This window comes from Caretta caretta, chromosome 5, assembly GCF_965140235.1.
Source record: "Caretta caretta isolate rCarCar2 chromosome 5, rCarCar1.hap1, whole genome shotgun sequence".
NCBI lineage: Eukaryota > Metazoa > Chordata > Testudines > Cheloniidae > Caretta > Caretta caretta.
Window position 1 is genome coordinate 134,530,600 of NC_134210.1, and position 19,255 is coordinate 134,549,854.

General features: G+C 41.8%; 1 protein-coding gene across 8 annotated transcripts in view; it reads left to right on the top strand.

Moving 5' to 3' along the window:
* The first annotated feature begins 3,414 nt into the window (after positions 1-3,414).
* The window catches only part of ZNF462 (zinc finger protein 462), a 108,053-nt gene continuing 92,212 nt past the window's right edge, over positions 3,415-19,255 (top strand). For 4 of the 8 annotated variants that reach the window (XM_048851927.2, XM_048851931.2, XM_048851928.2 and 1 more), the window contains exon 1: positions 4,559-4,773. In XM_048851927.2, coding sequence (XP_048707884.2) covers positions 4,584-4,773 — 190 coding nt within the window. In that variant the 5' untranslated portion in view covers positions 4,559-4,583. Of the gene's footprint in view, positions 4,231-4,552; positions 5,479-19,255 lie in introns of those variants that run through there. The other 4 variants (XM_048851932.2, XM_048851938.2, XM_048851936.2 and 1 more) reach the window with 4 other exon arrangements.

The following is a 19,255-nucleotide window of genomic DNA, read 5'->3' on the forward strand; positions in this document are numbered from 1 at the left end:
TCAACGTGCATGAGTGGTTGAAAACTGGAAGGACAATGTGCATTACCTTGAATTTCATCTGGTGTTGTGCTTCTTAGCCACCTACCTTGGCCAGGTCTTTCTCGTTCTCATTATTCCTTTATACCAAAAATGAAAAGTTTATTATTTTAATCGGACCTGACCCTATTCCCATCATAGTCCACAGGAAAACTTCCACTGGCTTCAAGAGGAACAAGAATAATGCTGTAGTGTTAGATTGTAACCATTCTGGTGAAACAAGATTTCCATTTTAAAAACAAACAAAAACTGAATGAGGTCTGAGCTCCTATGTGGAATGATGGGGCAACAAAAAATATGACAGGATTCAGGGTAGCAACCATGTTAGTCTGTATTCACAAAAAGAAAAGGAGGACTTGTGGCACCTTAGAGACTAACAAATTTATTTGAGCATAAGCTTTCCTGAGCTACAGTGATGCACAGCTACAGAGGATTTAGGTTCCTGTAATAGATTTTGCTGGTTTCCTACAGATTCAATGCTTTCATTTTTAAAAATTATGCTTCTAGGCCCTCTGGTTGTGAAGGTAACCTTCAGAATGTAAACAAAAGCATTGTTGTCTTGGTGAGTCATCAGAGACCGAAATGCCAGCACCAAGAGAAGTGCAAACTTTCCTCCTTCCTCTTAATGGGCTGATAATTTGAGAGGCTAATTAGGATCACTTAGGTGTCAACACAGTTAACCTTTTTATTGCTGATCACCATACCTGAGACACTCCGTTTATATGGTCACCTCGGGTGGATGGACCCACCTGTCACATCTTGACACTTCATCCCTTTTACATTCCTAAGAAGAGGACTGTAAGTTTGGACAGTCAAACACACTTTCGTTTACTGTATTTGGAAAGGTTTCAGAGTAGCAGCCCTGTTAGTCTGTATCCGCAAAAAGAAAAGGAGGACTTGTGGCACCTTAGAGACTAACCCATTTATTTGAGCACAAACTTTCGTGAGCTACAGCTCAATTCATCGGATGCCATGGCTTATGCTCAAATAAGTTGGTTAGTCTTTAAGGTGCCACAAGTCCTCCTTTTTTTTTTTTTTTTTTTGTATTTGGATAGTTGATGAACTTGCCATTTTCCTTCTGTATGTGAACTGCTGCCCCATAAGCTAAAATCTTGGGTCTCCTGATTGCAGTTTGTGGAATTGTGTATATTTCCTATACTGCAGCAGTGCGGAGAGCTCACTTGAACGGTCAATATTTGTGTAATAGGGCTAAGCAGAACAGATAATAGAAACACAGATATCTGTAGATATCTAAAAGTTTGGGGGCATGACAGTACCTTCAGATTTTTATAAAATTCCTCCAGATTTCTATTTTTCATGATTCATTGTTTTCAGGAACATAGAAATTGTCATACAGAACCAGACCAGTGGGTCCATCTAGTCCAGGAGTCTCTCTCCAAGAGTGACCAGCACCAGTTGCTTCAAAGAAAGATGGAAGAAACCTGCAGAAGGAAGTTATGGATTAACCTGTCCACAGGAACAATGTCTTCCTAATCCCCGTTAGTCGGGGTTTAGTTTGTGCCTTGAAGCAGGAGGGTTTTTATATCCGTGCCCAAACTTCCACCTCAAGAAACCTTCTGCTAAACTTGACTTCCGTTAGTGCACGTGTCATCTCTTGTGTTAAAGGGGAACGGATGGGTGGCTCATTCATTTATTTGAGAGGGGATATTTTAGGGAACACTTCCCCCTTTCAGTCCTCTGAAGGACCTGAGGGGGAAACAGCTGCATCTTCCCCGTGTCTTACAGTCAGTAACCGAGCTCTTTGTGGGAGAGAGGCCCCCAGAACAGGACGGCAGCCCTCTGCCCTGGCGATTGACTGGAGTCTCGGACCGAGAGGCTACATCAGTTCAACGATTGAGATTTTTCGGGGGGAGGGGGGCAGAAAGAGGGGCAAGAAAGAAACTACCTCGCTGGCGATTCTTGTCCCAGGCTTGATGTTGAGCCTCCATCCCGGTGCACTGGGGGTCATTTCCCCGGAGCCTAGCCTGACAGAGGCGTCGCGGGTTTTCTTGTCTTTTCTTTCCATCACGTTAAAGACAAAGAGGTAAAGTCTCCCCTCCGCCGCCGAGGGGACGTCAAAGATCCTGTAACCGTCCCGGCGCCCTCTTCAAGCCGAGGGATGATTTACAGAGACCTGCTGCCAGACACAGGCACGCCCTGGCCGCCGGAAAGCCCGTCCCTCCCTTCCCTCCTGCTCTTTTATCCGCTCCCGAGGCTGCTCCATGTGTCTGCGTGAAACCCCCAGAGTCCGTGGGAGTTCCCAGGCTTCCCCAGAACCCCCCCCCCCCGCGCCCCACGGTGCCCCAGCCACCCTCCTTCCTCCCCTTTCTACCGCCCTGGCCGGGGATGCTCGCCTTCGTGGGAGGACGAGTTAATGGGAGCACTCTGGTTTTTGCTTTAACCGAGAGCGATGTGAGGGATGAATGAGACGCTCCATTGTTTTAATAGCTGATGGTTACATGGCATGATCTGATTAGCATCTGTCTCCCTTCCTCGCTTGGTCTGTAGCTGTTGAGTTGGGATTTTAAAGAGAACAGAGCTGTAATAAACCACCTCCGTATCTCTAATAAAACCCTGGCACCTTTAAGAAGATCCTCTCCGTCCCGCCCTCACACCACAAAAGGGCTCTTCCTGTTCGCCCAAACTAAAGCCCGATCAAAAGAACCTTTAATTAAAGTTCTGCTTCCTCTCCTAGCCATATAAAGTGCAGCACAGCTGGAGGACAAGAGAAGTGCCCGTGATGAATACAGTCATGCCCTTGCCCTTAGATTGCTTCGGCATCCCTACAATGTATTGATGTTTGGAGACCGGACCCCTCCCAGTCCCAGATTCCCGCCCGGGGGGTGATCTAGAATGGAAACGGGGGAGGGAATCATTTGCAAAAGAGGTGGCTCAGAACGATTTTTGGAAAATTACACTAAACAAAAATTCAGGGTATAACAACTCCATCTTTGCTTTCTTGCCTTCAACATCATGACACCTGATCATTATGAGCCTTGATTGTTACTTTCCAAGGTTTAAAATGTTCAGCTACAGACAAGTTGGGGCTGGAAGGTGTAAAAGTTATTTTAAGTAGGGGATTTCCTCCCCCCGCCCCGGCCAGAACATTTCACAGATCTAGAAAGTAATGTTGGTGCTCGGTGTTACAAGCTCTCTTTTTCCTACACGCTTATGAGTAATGAAAACCTAGCAATGGCAGAGTCTTTATGTCCGGGAGAAGACTTCAAAATACGTGCCAGCAATGGACAATCCGAGTCCCTTTCCTCCCCATCAAATGCAGGCTGGAAGGGAGATTAAAAACCAACCACGTGGTGAATCTGGTTTTATACTTTGCAACCTCCAGCCCCATTATGTTCTTTACCCCGCTCAGGGAAGATTAGCCTCGAGATGGATGTGTCTGAGGGAATCAGCTTAGGGGCACATCTGCATGCAGGAACCGGTTTTTGCCATGGCTGGTAGAAAGCTATGACCCAGCAGGCGAGATCCATCCGAGCGGGCTGTCTCAGCTTCGCCAGGGCTAATGAGCGCTTCGGTGCAGGAGGCGGTGTGAAGGCAACAGCTTGGAATGGGAAGCTCTTTAGATCGCTTCTCCCCCCTCCACGTCCTCGCGCTGGCCTCTGAGTGACTCCATGTCCCAAACCTTAACTTTGTAACCACCTTCCCTCCTCTTAATCTCCTCCATCTTCACCACCTCCTCTATCAGCATCATCTTCTCCTCCTCCTCCTCCTCCATCTCTTTCTTTCCCTCTCTCCTCCCTCCCTGTCCCCCCTCTTCTTGCCTTTTCCTCCTCTCTCTTTCTCCTTCTCTTTTTTTCCTCCTCTTCCCCTCCACGTTGTTGTTGTTGTTAGAAAGGCTTCGTGCACCCCCTGGTGCTCTTGCGTTTTGTGTGGTAGGAGAGGAGATTGTCTTCTTTCTCTCTCTCCCTCTGGTTGCTCATTATTCAGAGAGAGACACAGAGGGTGAGAGAGAGAGAGGGAGAGAGAGACGGATATCTCAGGTCATCTGCAGCTGCAGCAGCAAGCCAGCGAAGGAGAGGGGGGAAAAAGCAGGGAAAGATGGCGATCCTCCATTGCTGAGACCTGGCAAGGAGCACATGAGACTCACATAACAACTTCCACAACAAGCGCAAGAAGAAGAGCTAGACGGAGAGGAGGAGGAGAAGAAGAAAGCAGCGGCAGCTTCGGGACGCTACTGTAAGTTCTTGCAATTAAAATCCATCTCCGGTTTGGCTTTGGAGAGATCATCTCTCTCTCGCGCCCCGTATTTTTCTTTCTTTCTTTCTTTCTACCACCCCTTCTTCCTCTGAAATCCATTCATTCGAGGAAGGCGAGGAGGAAAAGAAAAAAGGGGGGGTGTTTTGTTTGAAAGAGAGAGAGAGAGAGAGAGAAGTCTCTCTTGCATGGAGGAGGAGAAGGAGGAGGAGGAGGTGCTGGTGGTGGTGGGAGGAGGAAGGCGGTTAATTAATTTTTTGTTGTTGTTGTTGCATTAAGGGGGGGGGATATGGGGCGATAAGTGAGAGATCAGCAGAGCTGGGGGGGATGGATGGATGTGTGTCTGTGTTAGGAGTGGATGGTGCCTGGGTGTGTGGACTTGGATCAGAGACGGGAGAGACACAGAGGAGAGAAACGCTCCGTGCTGGCACGACCCAGGCAATCGGGTGACCTCTTTCTTTTTCTTTCTCTCCTTCCTTCTCTCCTCTTCCTCCTCCCCTGGTGCAACGCTGGTCCCTCGCCCAGGTATTTGCCTCCTCGCCCCCCCTTCCCTCCGCCTCTCCTGAAGTTGGGATGTGGGGGTCTCCGGCTGGGTCTCCGCGGGGGCTGGTGGTTTCTGAAGGGGGTTGCTTGGAGGAGGACAGCGTTAGCTGGAGAGGAGAAGCCATTACACACGCTCCTGCTCTCCTCTGAGAGGGAGAGAGAGAAAGGAGGAGGAAAGACCCTCACTTCTTGCTCAGTGCCCCGAGTGTCTCTGTCTTCCAGCCACACAGGGAAGAAAGAGCGTCCCCCCCAGCAGCTTTCCCTCCTCTCCCTCTCCCTTCCTTTATCTCCCTGTCCTCCATTTGCAAGCTGTCTGCTTTGGTTCCAGTCCAGACTCCACCACACAAAGCTCGCCCCCTCCCCCCATGCAGACACAGTCTCCAAGCTTTTTATGTCTCCTGGAGTAACCTTTCTTTTCTTCTTAGCATTGTAGTTTCTACCCTACACAGAGTGAGATCCTCCTGAAGCTCCCTGTAGATGAGATATGATAGGGTCCCTCCCTCCTCTCTTCCTTTTTAAACAAAACAAAACAAAAGTTTCATTTGTTTTAATGTCAGCAACTGGAAAGACCTTCAAGTTTGGGGGCTTTCTGCTGCTGCTTTTCGTGTGTGTCTGTTTGTCTCATGAAGCGGCTTGCATGTCTAAGAGGAAGTGACTAGTTTGGCAGAGAGCTGTGATCTGAGTCAGGTAAGCCATGTCATGTTCTGTAGCTCCACCAGAAAATGGAGGAGAGAGACAGAGAGCAGGCTCCCAGTAGACAAAGCTGAGATGGGAAGTGCTCATTATGGATGTCTCTCCATTTTTTGAAGCTTTGCTGGCAGTGGCTGGCTTAATCATAGTTTATTTTTTCCCTTAAGGGTTCTTCAGTTTTTCAGTGTGCAACATTTTTGATGGTTCTTCTCTGTGACTTCATTCTATAAGGAAATGGAAGAAATTTCTTAGGCTCTCATCCACACAGAGAAACACTTCCTGAGGTTTTTTCTCTCTAATTTTCATGTTGAAGTCAACCTTTTAGATTTTTCTTCTGGTTGAACTTCATGGGATTTGAGATGTTGATTCAGTTGGCCAAAAACCTAATTTTTCTTAAGTATTTGGAGGTAAGTGTCTATTGCTTGAGGCTGCTCAGGTTCTGCTCAGGTTCTTCTGCAGAACACCATGAAATGTCAGTCATTACCATAAGGGAATGTTGGTAGCCTGTATTGAGCATTTTCATTTCTGAGGCTCATCAACATTCCTTCTTTTAGATACATTATACATTTAAATGAAACACTGTTGCCAACTACTTTGGTTCCATGTTTGCAATGCCACAAAGCTTTCAGAGGTGCCTTGGGGCAGGCTGGAAAGGTGAAGGTTCTTAAGGTACCATAAAGGATCTGGTTTCTCATTGAGGTTTCTCTTTTTCTTCATGTTGTCTGACTTAAAAACATCCAACAACTTTCATGTTTCCTGTGTCTTAAAAATGCTTATTTCTGAAACTGTCTAGCAACATTGGTGTTCTGGTTTATTTTTAATGACATTATGGAAACCTAAGATCTTAAAAAAATATGATGGCATATTTCTTCAAAGCTTATTTCTTTTTACCTTTTAATATGGAATAGTTGAGGATAGCCTTAAAAAAAGGATGGATAGCTCAGTGGTTTGAGCATTGTCCTGCTAAACCCAGGGTTGTGAGTTCAATCCTTGAGGGGGCCATTTACGGATTTGGAGCAAAAATTGGGGATTGGTCCTGCTTTGAGCAGGGGGTTGGACTAGATGACCTCCTGAGGTCCCTTTCAACCCTGATAGTCTATGATTCTGTGCCCCATCACCCTCTCCCCACCAACCTTTGCAGATTGGTTGCAGAGTTTATGCAGTTCTTCAAAAGTGCAAACTGGAATCCTAAAACATTGCAGCATTTAAAGGAACTACAATATACAGTTTGGAAGCATGGGTCAGTAGAGAGGTGTGAGTAAAGTGCTTTGTACTGTGTTCAGAATATTTTGAAGAGCTCAAGAAAGCAATATTGGCGGTCGTAGAAAATAATACACACAAAAGTAGAAATACTTGGAGACGGTAGTTGTTGGAGTAGAACTTGGTGATGCTAGCTGCTAGAAGGTTTTAAAAACATTTTCTTGATCATTTCCAATTTTTTTAAATGGTAGTGTACGTTCAACATTTTAGGTGGTGTGGTTCCAGAGTTTTGGTTGCCAGTGTGTCTTGCTCAGTTTCTGAAAGGCTACAAACATCTGTGTCTTTCTTTGAAACAGCACTTTTGTGGGATGAACTTTGGAACCCTAATTTCAGATGTGTTTAAGGTTACACTGAAACTCAGTAAAAAACAAGGAAAATCCATCTACTGTCTGATCAATGGTATGGGCCTGATTCAGTGACCACTGAAGTAAATGAAAAGGCACTCATTTAATTCCATAAGTTTGGTTCTCGTTCTCATTGTCCTTCTCCCATCCCTATAACTGTGAAACTATTTTTAGATATATACATTCCATAGCCAAAAGAGCAGTGAATTTCTAAAATGAGAGAAACCAAAGGGTTTGTTCCTACCTACAGAACATGAAAAGTGTTATCTTGCAGTTGGTATGAGATTTAAGGTGAAGTACCTTAAGGGAGGGCTGACTATACATGTTGTAGTGATGGCACTATAGAAAATCCTAAATTAGTCACTATGAATGTAAAAGACCACACAACACTCTTCATGTTTGGAGGAACATGGCCTTATTCTCACAGGAATGTTCCTGCTAGTGAAGATTCTTACTCTGGATATTTCCAAGCAGCAACTGAAATTCACATCACAGCAAATGGACTAGATAAGTATGGAAAAGCTGGTAAACTTTAAAGTAACTTTGGAAAGAATGTCTTATTTTCTAAATAGGAAAATAAGTTGTTCTCTTGACTTTGATGCTCTATTCCTTGGTTTAAACAATAATTAATTACAAACCTAATAAAAACACATACCACCATGAGCTATGTTGTTGAAGAACATGGAATGTAAAAAAAGCACTATTGAATATTTCAAGTTGATAGAGACAAGAGATGCTATTTCACTATCCAGGAAAAATAAAAAAGTATTAATGTGTATATATAATGAGTTCAGAATGTGAACAATCTAATGTGAGTGCAAAATTGGTTGGTTGATATGGAAACTAGAACAATCACAAGCAGAAGTGTAAGATTTTGGGGTGGGGGGGATTTATTGTTGCAACTCAGTAAAGCTAAAAAGAGATTTAATCATGTTATGCATTGGTTTGTGACTTAAAGGAAGACTGGTATTTGGAAGCCATTAACTGATTGTGAGGATGGCTGATAAGTATTAGGAGAAAATGCTCCACATAGATACTTAGACATCTGGCAGATGTTATGCTGGGCCCTAAGGAATGGACAGTTTAATTTTAGCACTAGAAAGGAAATAGGAAGTACTAAAATCTTATTATAGGTCAAACTACAGTTTGAGGAAGGTTATTCCAAAAAACAAAGATACTTCTTGAAATGCCGAACTCTCAGAAACAGAATAGTGAGCAAAAAGCTACTCCCATGATGGTTGTGTGGACTTTCTATAAGCACATGCAGGTTTACAATAAGAATTAAGCAAAAAGAAAAGGAGTACTTGTGGCACCTTAGAGACTAACAAATTTATTTATAAGAATTAAGATTGTTCTATTCTGCTCTAATACTATCTGTGCATGTTGTTGCAGGTAATTTGCCAAATTGAGCTAAAGAACACTGCTTTGTAGCTTTTAAACTGTGGAAGAAGGATGTAATCTGTAAAATTGGTAAATAATTAGGTAATATTCCTTAACCAGATTTGTCTTATTATAAATCTATAATTGACCAAACTCAGGGCAGAAAAATATACCCCTAGTTGTATACTAATCAAGAATAAGAACACTTAGTTGAGCTAAAATGTTGCAAAGAGTAATTTGGGGAGGTGGACTAGTTGTGGGGAAGAAAAGTCTGCAAAGCACGTCAAGTTTTTATGTCATTTTAAGTTAGTTTGTTTTTCTGAACTTTGTGCTAAAGTTCTGTCACACCATGGAGGAAGCCTTATAGCAATATTTATCCAGAAGGTTCCAGTAGGCTCTCTTGGACTGAAAGAATACATTTTATAAACTGTTCCAAGTCTTCTACCAGTGACAGAATTCTTTAATTTTCATTAATAATGAAAGGGAGTAGATTTGTTCTGAACTTCTAGTTGGTGGCTTCCAAAAAGATATCCATTCCCATCAGTCTAAACATCAGTGTTTCTCCAAACACTGTGGTGTACTGAACTATCTTGCTGATGACAGGAAATGATTCTTATGGAAATCTTTCAGATAATAGTAAAATGTAATATGAGCCTATGGGATTTGAAGACCAAGTCTTGAAAGTGTTAACTAAAGAGTGGGGGGTGGGGGCACACTTTACTCTTCAATGTGCAAAAGTAATTCTGAAGAAAAAACAGGGCTGAGATAAGAGTTAAGATTGCTTAAATGTTCTAAAATGTATAAGACCAAGGAACATGAATTCTTAAATCTAAGAGGGTCTGAAGAAGGTGGTGTGATGCAAGTCTTCAGTTGCTGGCAGAGACACAGTTAACGTTGTAAATGGTTGAACTTCAGCATGGCACTTCTCCAAACGAGTTGACTGTTGAAAATAAAATGTTCCAGAAGAACTGGGAGAACAGGAAAGAAGTTAAAATAGCATGGTTTGTATGCCAGTGCTGAAAGAAGAAAAAGGGGGAGGAAGGGAGATAGCTTGACTTATGATAATTATCTTGTTGGTTGTAGTGAAAAGGGTTTAGTAGAAGCTTCCAAATTAGGGGACTTGATTAATAAGAATTCAGACTTCCCTTATGCCTTGTGTTTTGGAAGCATTCTTTTGTCTACTCAGCTTATTTTTGGGAGGTTGAAATCACTGGGGGGAAAAGTCAAATGAGATTATTTTTTTCTTTTTCTTTTTTTTCTTTTAACTTTGGGAATAAGACCACAAGATTTAACATTTTGCCATTGTTGTCTTAGAGTTTTGTGAAGCTACATGTTGCAGTACAGACACAGCATTAGAGAAGCTTTAAGATATGGCAAAAGTGTATCTTCATTTTCCAGGTACTTGGAAGTACCCAGGCTCATCTGTGGTTTCTATTTTTACTGTTTTCTATCTTCAGCAAGAATACTTTCATTGGTAGAATTGCTTTGTTCAGCTTGGGGCACTGTTTTATTATTGCAATATTCTCAAACCATTCTTGCCTAATTGCTAATTGAAGAAACTTTTCTTAAGCTATATTTGGAAAGAACTTCCCCCCCCCCCCCCCACAGTGGAAGGTCAGGACCACTTGGTATTTATTCTCTAGACATAACCTGCTCTGTTTTTTCAATTAATTGAATGTCAATCCTAGATAGAGCAACAAAAAGCTGTGTCTTCTGACCTCCCTTTTTCTCCTTGTGCTGAAAACCCCAATGTTTTTGGACAATCTGAATGCAGTTGCTGAAACCATGGAAGATGAACATGCACAGTTAGCCCCTGAAGGGGGTTCATGATGTAACTAGGTGAGGCTGGTGTTGTAAAGGCGTAGTATTTTGTGAAAAGGGTGGGCTAGGAAGATCCCTCAAGGAAGCCGAACTGTTGGGACTAGTTTTTGCTAAAAGAGAATACAGGCAAGAGATTGCGAGGCACATAACTATTGCTCCCAGATGGGGAGTCACATACATTCCTTCTAAGAATAAAAGCTTCATGATGCAGTCAGGACAAAGAGCTGTAGTCACAGCAACAATGTCATCAGTGATTAGAAAGGACTTATGGAAAACTTAACTGGGTAATGACCATTTCAAGGCTAATGTAGTGAAAGCTCTAGAAGCACTTGATTGACTTGCGTCACCACAAGGGAGTAGGCCTGTCAATTTAAGAATCCAGTTTTCACCATGGATGATGCTTATATTTTTAATTGGGAAGAAGATAAAACTGAATTGTTAGGTTTGTGCTGAAGTCTGTGGGACTCTCCCAGGATCTTGTGGGTATGGGGAACAAGTAATCTTCACCCCATACATTGTGGGTCTGCCTTTTCCCTTCTCCGATGAATGCTATATGTATGCAGTTTTATAATTTACCAATTGTTAAGAAAAGGAATGGGTAGCAGCATACTATGGCATATTTGCAAGACATCTTACAAGCACATCTGCAACCCTGACCTGAAGATTAAGAAATAGGATATTTAAACCATTGCATTGTTATTACTAATGAAAAGCTTTGGAAGGGACCTGAAAATTAGAATCCCAGCTGCTGTCAAGGTAGAGGAAATAAGGCCTTCAAAGGATGCAAGGATTAGAGTGTCAGGAAAAGCAAACAGTAGCATCAGCACAAGTAGAAAATAGGCAGGGCTGTGCAGCCAACAGAAAACTAGGCTAAGGCATGCCGTAATTATGTGTAGTGGAAACTTGCTGGTAATAGAGCAATTGCGTGGGGTAGAGAGGCATTAGAATGATTTGTGAGACAAAACAAAGCAGATGTTAAGAGGCAGAATGATATAGGGAGACTGAGAGAAATCTGTGCTCATGATAATGAGGGAGAAGACTTTACTGAAACATACTAAAAATGGAATTTTCTGATATATAGAGAGAGTATCTCTTTCCATGATCTTCTGGACAATAAGGGCTTCACTGCACCAGCTGAATGAGCAAGCTCTCTCTCCCCTGCCCCTTGTGTCTTTTTGGGTCAAACTGTGTTACTTTGGGATGACATCACTTGTCATGGGATGAATTACCTTCCTGAACATTCTGGATGGAGATTAAATGGACCCAAACTGCTGGAATACAACAAAGTGGACATTGATTGCAATGCTAATGGATTCAAACCATGATGGTTTGTTGTAGGAGGCCCATAAAAGACTTCCCTTCCACATATTGCCAAACTGTCTCTGCTTATTGGCTAAGATAGAATTGTGTGCATATTGGAGGTGGTGGGAGAGGGGGGAGAAAACAAAATCCTGTACTCTTGTTTCAAATGAAATTTTTTGAATTATTCCTTAAAAAGGTAAACAAAATAGCTAAAATGCAAGGGTTCATGTGTCTGGAGATTCACATCAAGAGGTCAGTGCCATTTTACATGCAGAGTATGGTGTATTTACCTTTTAACTACTTGAAAGTTAGTTATCTGTTGAAGACTTTAATTTAGTGTTTAGTTGGGAAAGGGATCATTAATAAAGGGCTCACTGCAGTCTGAATGTCAGAGTTCAGCTGTCTGGTGATGAAACTAAAAGAAAAGTAAACTTTTTTTTCCCTTTCTGCCTCCTTCCTCCCGTTGTTAATTTAAAATTGACAGCTCCAAGAATTCCACATTTCTTAACTTGGGATAAACAAAAGTTCTAGAATAACTCGTGAAGTTGATTAATTTACTGAAGGTTTCTGCTAACCAGTATATGAAGTGGACACTCCAATGTGCGTTTTTTAAAAAAGTAGATCAGAAACAGGAATCAAATAATCAGTGGGGTCATTGATGATCAAGGTGCTAAAGGAGCACTCACGGAACACAAGGCCATTGCGGAGAAGCTACATGAATTCTTTGCATCAGTCTTCACTGCTGAAGAACTGTGCCAGATTAAAGTGTCAATAGAGGAGGTTTTGGAACAAACTGACAAATTAACAGTAGTAAGTCCTGAGGACCAGGTATTCACCCAAGAGTTCTGAAGGAACTCAAATATGAAATTGAAGAACTACTAACTGTGGAATGTAACTTATTGCTTAAATCAGCTTCTGTACCCGATGACTGGAGGATAGCTAATGTAACACCAATTTTTAAAAAAGGCACCAGAGGTGATCCTGGCAATTATAGGCCAGTAAACCTAACTTGAGTGCCAGGCAAACTGGTTGAAACTATAGTGAAGAACAGAATTAGCAGATACATAGATGAACATAATATGTTGGGAAAGAGTCAACAAGCCTTTTGTAAAGGGAAATCATGCCTCACTAATCTGTTAGAGTTCTTTGAGGGGGTCAACAAAGGGTGGACAAGGGTGGATAACGTACACTTGGACTTTGAGAAAGCTTTTGACAAGGTTCCTTACCAAAGGCTCTTAAGCAAAGTATGCAGTTGTGGGATAAGAGGGAAGGTCCTCTCATGGATCAGTAACTGGTTAAAAGACAGGAAACAAAGAGTTTCCTTTGTCAGTGGTCAGTTTTCACAGTGGAGACAGTTAATAGCAGGGTCCCTCAAGGTCTGTACTGGGACCAGTGCTGTTCAACATATTCATAAATGACCCGGGAAAAGGGGTAAACACTGACGTGTTAAAGCTTGCAGATGATATAAGATTACTCAATACAGTTCAATCCAAAGCTGACTGTAAAGTGTTACAAAGGGATCTCACTAAACTGGGTGACAGGGTGACAAAATGGCAGATGAAATTCAATGTTGATATATGGAAAGTAATGCACATTGGAAAACATAATCTCAACTATACATACAAAGTGATAGGCTCTAAATGATCTGTTACGCTCAAGGAAGAGATTTTGGAGTCATTGTGGAGAGTTCTCAGAAAACATCTGCCCAATGTGCAGCAGCAGTCAAAAAAGCGAACACACTGTTAGGAACCATGAGGAAAGGGACCGATAATAGAAAATATCATAATGCCACTCTGTACATCCATGGTACTCCCACATCTTGAATACTGTGTGCAGTTCTGTTTGCCCCATTTCAAAAAACATATGTTAGAATTGGAAAAAGTACAGAGAAAGGCAACAAAACTTATTAGGGGTATGGAGCAGCTTCCATGCGAGGAGAGAGTATAAAAACTGGGACTGTTCAGTGCAGAAAAGAAACGACTAAGGGGGGGATAGGACAGAGGTCTATAAAATCATGACTGGTGAGGAGAAAGTGACTAAGGACGTGTTATTGATCTCGTCACATAACACAAGAACCCCAGAGGTCAGCTAATGGAATTAATAGCCAGTAGGTTTAAAACAAACAAAAGGAAGTATTTCTTCACACAACACACAGTCAACCTGTGGAACTCTGCCATGTGATGTTGTGAAGGCCAAAACTATACCAGGGTACAAAAAAGAATTAGATAAGTTCATGGAGGACAGGTCCATCAATGGATATTAGCCAGGATGGGCAGGGATGCAACTGCATGCTCTGGGTGTCCCTGGCCTCTGATTGACAGGTCCTGGGTCTGGATGACAAGGGATGAATCACTTAGTGATTGCCCTCTGTTCATCCCTTTGAAGCATCTGGGCATTGGCCACATTCGGAAGACAGGATACTGGGCTGGCTGGACCATTGGTCTCACCCTGTACTGCTGTTCTTATGTTCTTATAAACTCCTGAGATTATACAGAGGAATGCTGGTTAAGGCACAGAGCTATAAGTCAAACATGAGTTTTTGTTCCCAGCTCTGCCAGACACTTCCTGTGTGAAGCTGGACAAATCGTTTGCAATCAAAATTTCAAAAGTAACCAGACTTTTTTTTTTTTTTTTTTTTTTGGTTGAGTGCCTAATTTGAGACCTTTGGGGCCTGGTTTCTTCAGAGGTACTGAACACTTATAGCTCTCATCAGCTTCCGCTGGAGTTGTGGTTGCTCAATGCTTCTGAAAATTGGGTTGAAGTGATCTCTGGTGGAACTGAGGAATCCAGTATTAGTGGTTGTTTCTGGGAAATTTTGTCCCTAATCACTCTAAAAAACAGGGATAACACTTATCCATGTCAGAAGGGATATTGAGAGGCTAAACTTACTGGGCCAAATTCTTCCACTTTTACTCATGTTGAAATAGAAATAGTTAGCATCCCCTTCAGAGTAAGGAACTATTCATTGTGTGCAGGAGGAGCAGAATCTGACCATTGCTTGTTAAGCGCTCTGAGACCCTGTGATGGAAGGTGCTATGGGAGCCCACAAGTTTCATTATTTATCATTTATTACCACTGGGCTACCACTCAAGTACTCATCCAGTGAACCTTAAGTTGTGCTGACTGATTGTCTGTTTTCAGATGTGTATTACTAGCTAGGGTTTGTATGGAAGAGGAGACTAAAAATATACACACTGTGTCTATGTAACTCTTTATTTGGTAGTGGCTTGGTAGGGCTGAGCGGCTCAGGAAGGGAGCAGCAACAAAGGGGTATGTGTAAGTAGTCTGCTGTTCTACTAGAATCAGTATTTTCCTCTGCGTTTATTTTGTTTTGCGAAAAGCAGGGGGGGAAAATGACAGAGAATTGAATAAAAGCAGAAATACTGATACTGTCTCTTGTTCTGGTGAACAGAAAGTTCTCGTCTTTGCATTTTAGTTTTTCTCTTGCTTGTCTTTGTTCTGGTAATTTGCTCTGGCTACAGGATATAGAGGTATCACTGTTGGCAGGTTCTGAAACCCACATGTGTAGTAGGACCAGTTCAGGTATTTTGGACAGTCCTCCATTCAGTTTAAGGAAATTAGCGAGTGCTAAATATTACAAGAGTATCCAGAGAGTTGTCTAATTAATTAGCTCCTCACTACTAAATGGTTGCTATCCTCTTAGTACAGTTCCAAAGGCCAGAGCTTACAATGAAGCAAGGAAGTGCTTCAGTTCCTGGTCAGAAGTGCATCTGAAAGTTAAATTCATGTAATACCAAGTCTATTTGTATCAATTCCTTTTAGTCTATTGACCTTTTATCTTCTGCTGCGGGGAGGGAATGGGGGAGAAAAGATATCAGCTTTCAGCTTTGTCAGGTCATATAGAGGTCAAGTTCCCTTGTCTATGATGAAGCATATTGTATGAAACAGCATTGTGTATGATAGTATTTATGTAGAGAGACTATGACTTTACCAGGCCCCCTGGAGGTAAATATCACTTACAGCCATTAAGTGAATCAACATATATGATAGCTCTTCTGGCCTCTTGGCCAGTGGTTGTAGGATAGGAAAAATAAGAAGCATGCCTCTCTGGAGGTTATAGCTGACTAGCTAAGCAATGAGTTCACTGGACACTTTCCATTAGATAAAGGAAAAGTTGCTTCTCAGGAGTATATGGACTCTGCCATCAGAGGCTCTGTTATCAGGTCAGATCTGTGAGATGTTTCATTCAAGGACAGAATCTTGTGACTTGCTGAAACTGTAGGGAGGAATGAGTCAACGTATCTAGGACTCCCAACCGCATGAACAAATAAGCACACCTGAAAATATTTGTTGAAATGAATGTATCAGATTACAGAGCAATAATATAAGTGTTAGTATACCATACACCTTCCTTTCCACTCCACCTTCCCCAGTGTACTCCATAGCTCGCAATAAGGAGGAATATAAGGCTTTCAATGTGCTATGCTATCAGGAGGTCACAAGGAATCATATTAAAACTGTTCATATATTAATTATGGTTTCACAACCTGAAAATGCAATCCAACCTGAAGCCTTGAATCAGAAGTTGCAGTGGCAAGGTGGTACATTGGTTGACTTGAAATGAGCAAACCAAATCTTATATGCAAATGACTTGAAACTTTTTCTGCTTTTTACTTGCACCACTTAAATACTTAGCTGTCCTCCCCTGTTTCCCAGTGCTAAATGGCTCTCCATAGGTTTATCCATATAGCTTCAGTGATGCACTGTAATGTAGGGTCTGCTTACCCGTGTTCCGATCTTCTCTGTGGAGATGTTTATTTTAAGAGTTCATGTCTACTTAGTTTTGCTAATACTGTACTGTAATATCAGATGGGCTGTTGCGACCTCAAGGGGTGAGTATGCTATTTTTAGTGTGTTTGAAGGGTAGATGATGTTTCAGATTGTGGAATGACTTTCTGGAGGGTTCATTACCATATACTGAAGTTTTGTATGCCATGGCAATGGAGTTCAGTCATATGATTATGATGAGGCAGTATCTTAACTGGGACATAAAAAATGGAGAACATTTACTTTCTTATATCTGGGAAATTTCAAAGGTAGATGGAGCTAAAATGCTACACTGGATATTCTTACACTTGCCATCTAAATATAGTGAGAACTTCTAATCTTCTTTACAGGTGAAATAAGTAGCCTGTTGACAGCAATGCTTGCTGTTCTGTAGCCCACAGGTTTACCCCCTTAATCAGAGGACGCTTCATATCCAGATGGCTTTTTAATTGGTCAGATCTCTTTGCTACCTTTTCATGTTCTGGTTACTACAGTCTGATGGAAAACAGCAGAAGATGAGGACTTATCCTGCAAAAGCTTATTTGTGTGTAGCCCTTATTCATGTGAGCTGTCCCAGTGATTTGATTGAATTTCAGTACGATAACTCATGTGAGTAAATGTGTGGCAGACCAGACCCTCAGTTCCAGAGTTTGACTCTTGGGGTTTGCAGTGATGCACTTGGAAATGACAGTTTAAAAGTGAAATGCACTTAATTTTCAACAGCTACCACCTAAATACATAAGTTTGTGCTTGCGGACGGGGATACTGATGGAGTTCATTTACGCTCTCTAACAAGTGCTAATGCAATAGATAATTCTTTCACTTCTATTCATACCTCGTTTTTTGCATTCCCACACTTTGCATTTTGGTTGGGGGGGGAGGTGCAATTTGGCGTTTGTCTGATAAATACTTAAGTTGGATTTCATTTAGTGCCTGCATATCCCTGAGGTATGATTTCATATAAGGATAAGGCTTAAAAGAACTTTCCCTTTGCTCTGTTGAGTGTGCGCTCAGTAGATGGTGTTTAGATACTTCATATCACCCTTATGTATAATGGTATTTCTGGAAGCTGGGGATTTTGACAAGTTACTTTATTTCTGATTTTGAAATATAAGTGATTATGATAGATACTAATGTAGTTGTCAATGAAAATGGATCAGGGAAAATGCTACCAAGGCCCTTTGTAATTAGAGGTGTGTGTCTGTGCATAATATAAGTTGCTATCCATGTGGTTGTACTGCTATGGTACTTAATCTGGCAGATCATTTAAATATTTACTCCAAAAGATCTTGTTCCCTGTTGGTGTGAAGCAGTATTTCCAGTTATTTTTATCTTAGCAACCCTGTTGGAGATGAACCAGACATTCTGCTGTAAACTGTCCCTGCGTTTTGATAGAATTTAATAAAATAAAGTTTAATGGTTTGATCCCAAGGGGAGAACAGACCATCTGGTTAACAGAAGGTTAGGCCGAGTAATGTATTTCTGAGAGTGGCATAAACCAACCAAGAATATCTGGTAATGTGTCCAGTTGCTGCATGTATTAAGCATTGAAATGGTGCTTTCAGATCTGCAGAGCCAGCAGTCCTGTTACCACTGCTGTGACGCAGGAGATAATTCTGTTGGGCAAGCAGCAGCATGGGGGTGGATCTACAGTACAGGATGTGTAATGTCAACATGAAGCACTGGAGCTGGCAGTAAGAAGGAAAGCAGCCATTTCATGCCAGTGCAGGAAGTCTAAATAGATTTTTCCCTCTGCATCTTCTCCTTCTATGTTGCTTTCATTTCAGTATTAAATGATTACCTTGTGCTTTGTCATCTGAAAACTTCAGCCCAGCAGGGTTTCATTTCTTTCTCTTTTTGAACCTGTCTTTTAAAGCAACTGAAGTATACTCTAAAGCATGTATGATGGGTAAAAAAAAAAAGGGGGGGAGGGTTTGAGCAAATCTGGAGAATGAGAAGGGTTTAGTCATGTGAGTCTTGAGCTTCAGATGAAGTTTCATTGTAGATCCTTTTGTCTTTAGTGCAGAGACAGTTTGTTCAAAAGCAGCAATCATTTGAGAACATTGTACTGCAGCTGTGAAGTGAAGAAGGGTACAGAATATTGCAAGTGATACTGCATAGACTTTGCAATTATGTAATTGCTAAGTAACCATGGAAAACAGTCACAGTTGTCTTTGCTTTTCCTCTTAACAGGAAAGTCCTACAGTTTAAGGTTTCTTTTCCCCTTTTTGTAAAAGCCAGAGGTAAATTAACCATGCTACCAGATTTTAAAAGCCAAATACAATCACTGGAGTGAATAAATCTGCAGGAGGAGACTTCATAAATGAACTTGCCAGGCATTCTGTTGACTCAGACTGCAAAAACCTAGTGGCTTGCAGTGTTGTGGATTCTTCTGTCAGCTGAATAGGAAATGTCTTTCTTTCTTTTTTTAAAACGGAGACACCTTCCTGTAGTCACAGCATGGAGTATACCAGAGCTTTCTCAGTAATGGGCATGGCAGAGTTCTATTTCATAACCAGAGCCCTCTCAATTTCTGTTGCCTGTTCAGTGGGATTTTGAAGGATACTATTACAGCCTAACTTGAATGAATACTTGTCTTGGATGCTGTTTTGTGGTAGCCCTGCAAGGTATGAGTAGCTTCAAACGTTCCTGAGAGCTGATGACAGAAGTAGTCAACCCACAGGTATGTTTTTCTAGTAGCATTTTGGGGATGGGAGGAGATGTACATAAAATGAGATTTGTCTAGGAAGACTGTTTGTTCTGTGCTCTAATAACTTCATCCCTTCACCCTTCTGCTCACTCCACTGGCCCCATTCAGAAGATTTTTGGTTGAAGTACTGTAAGTCTAGGACTTATGCTTACAGTATATATTTGTGGTT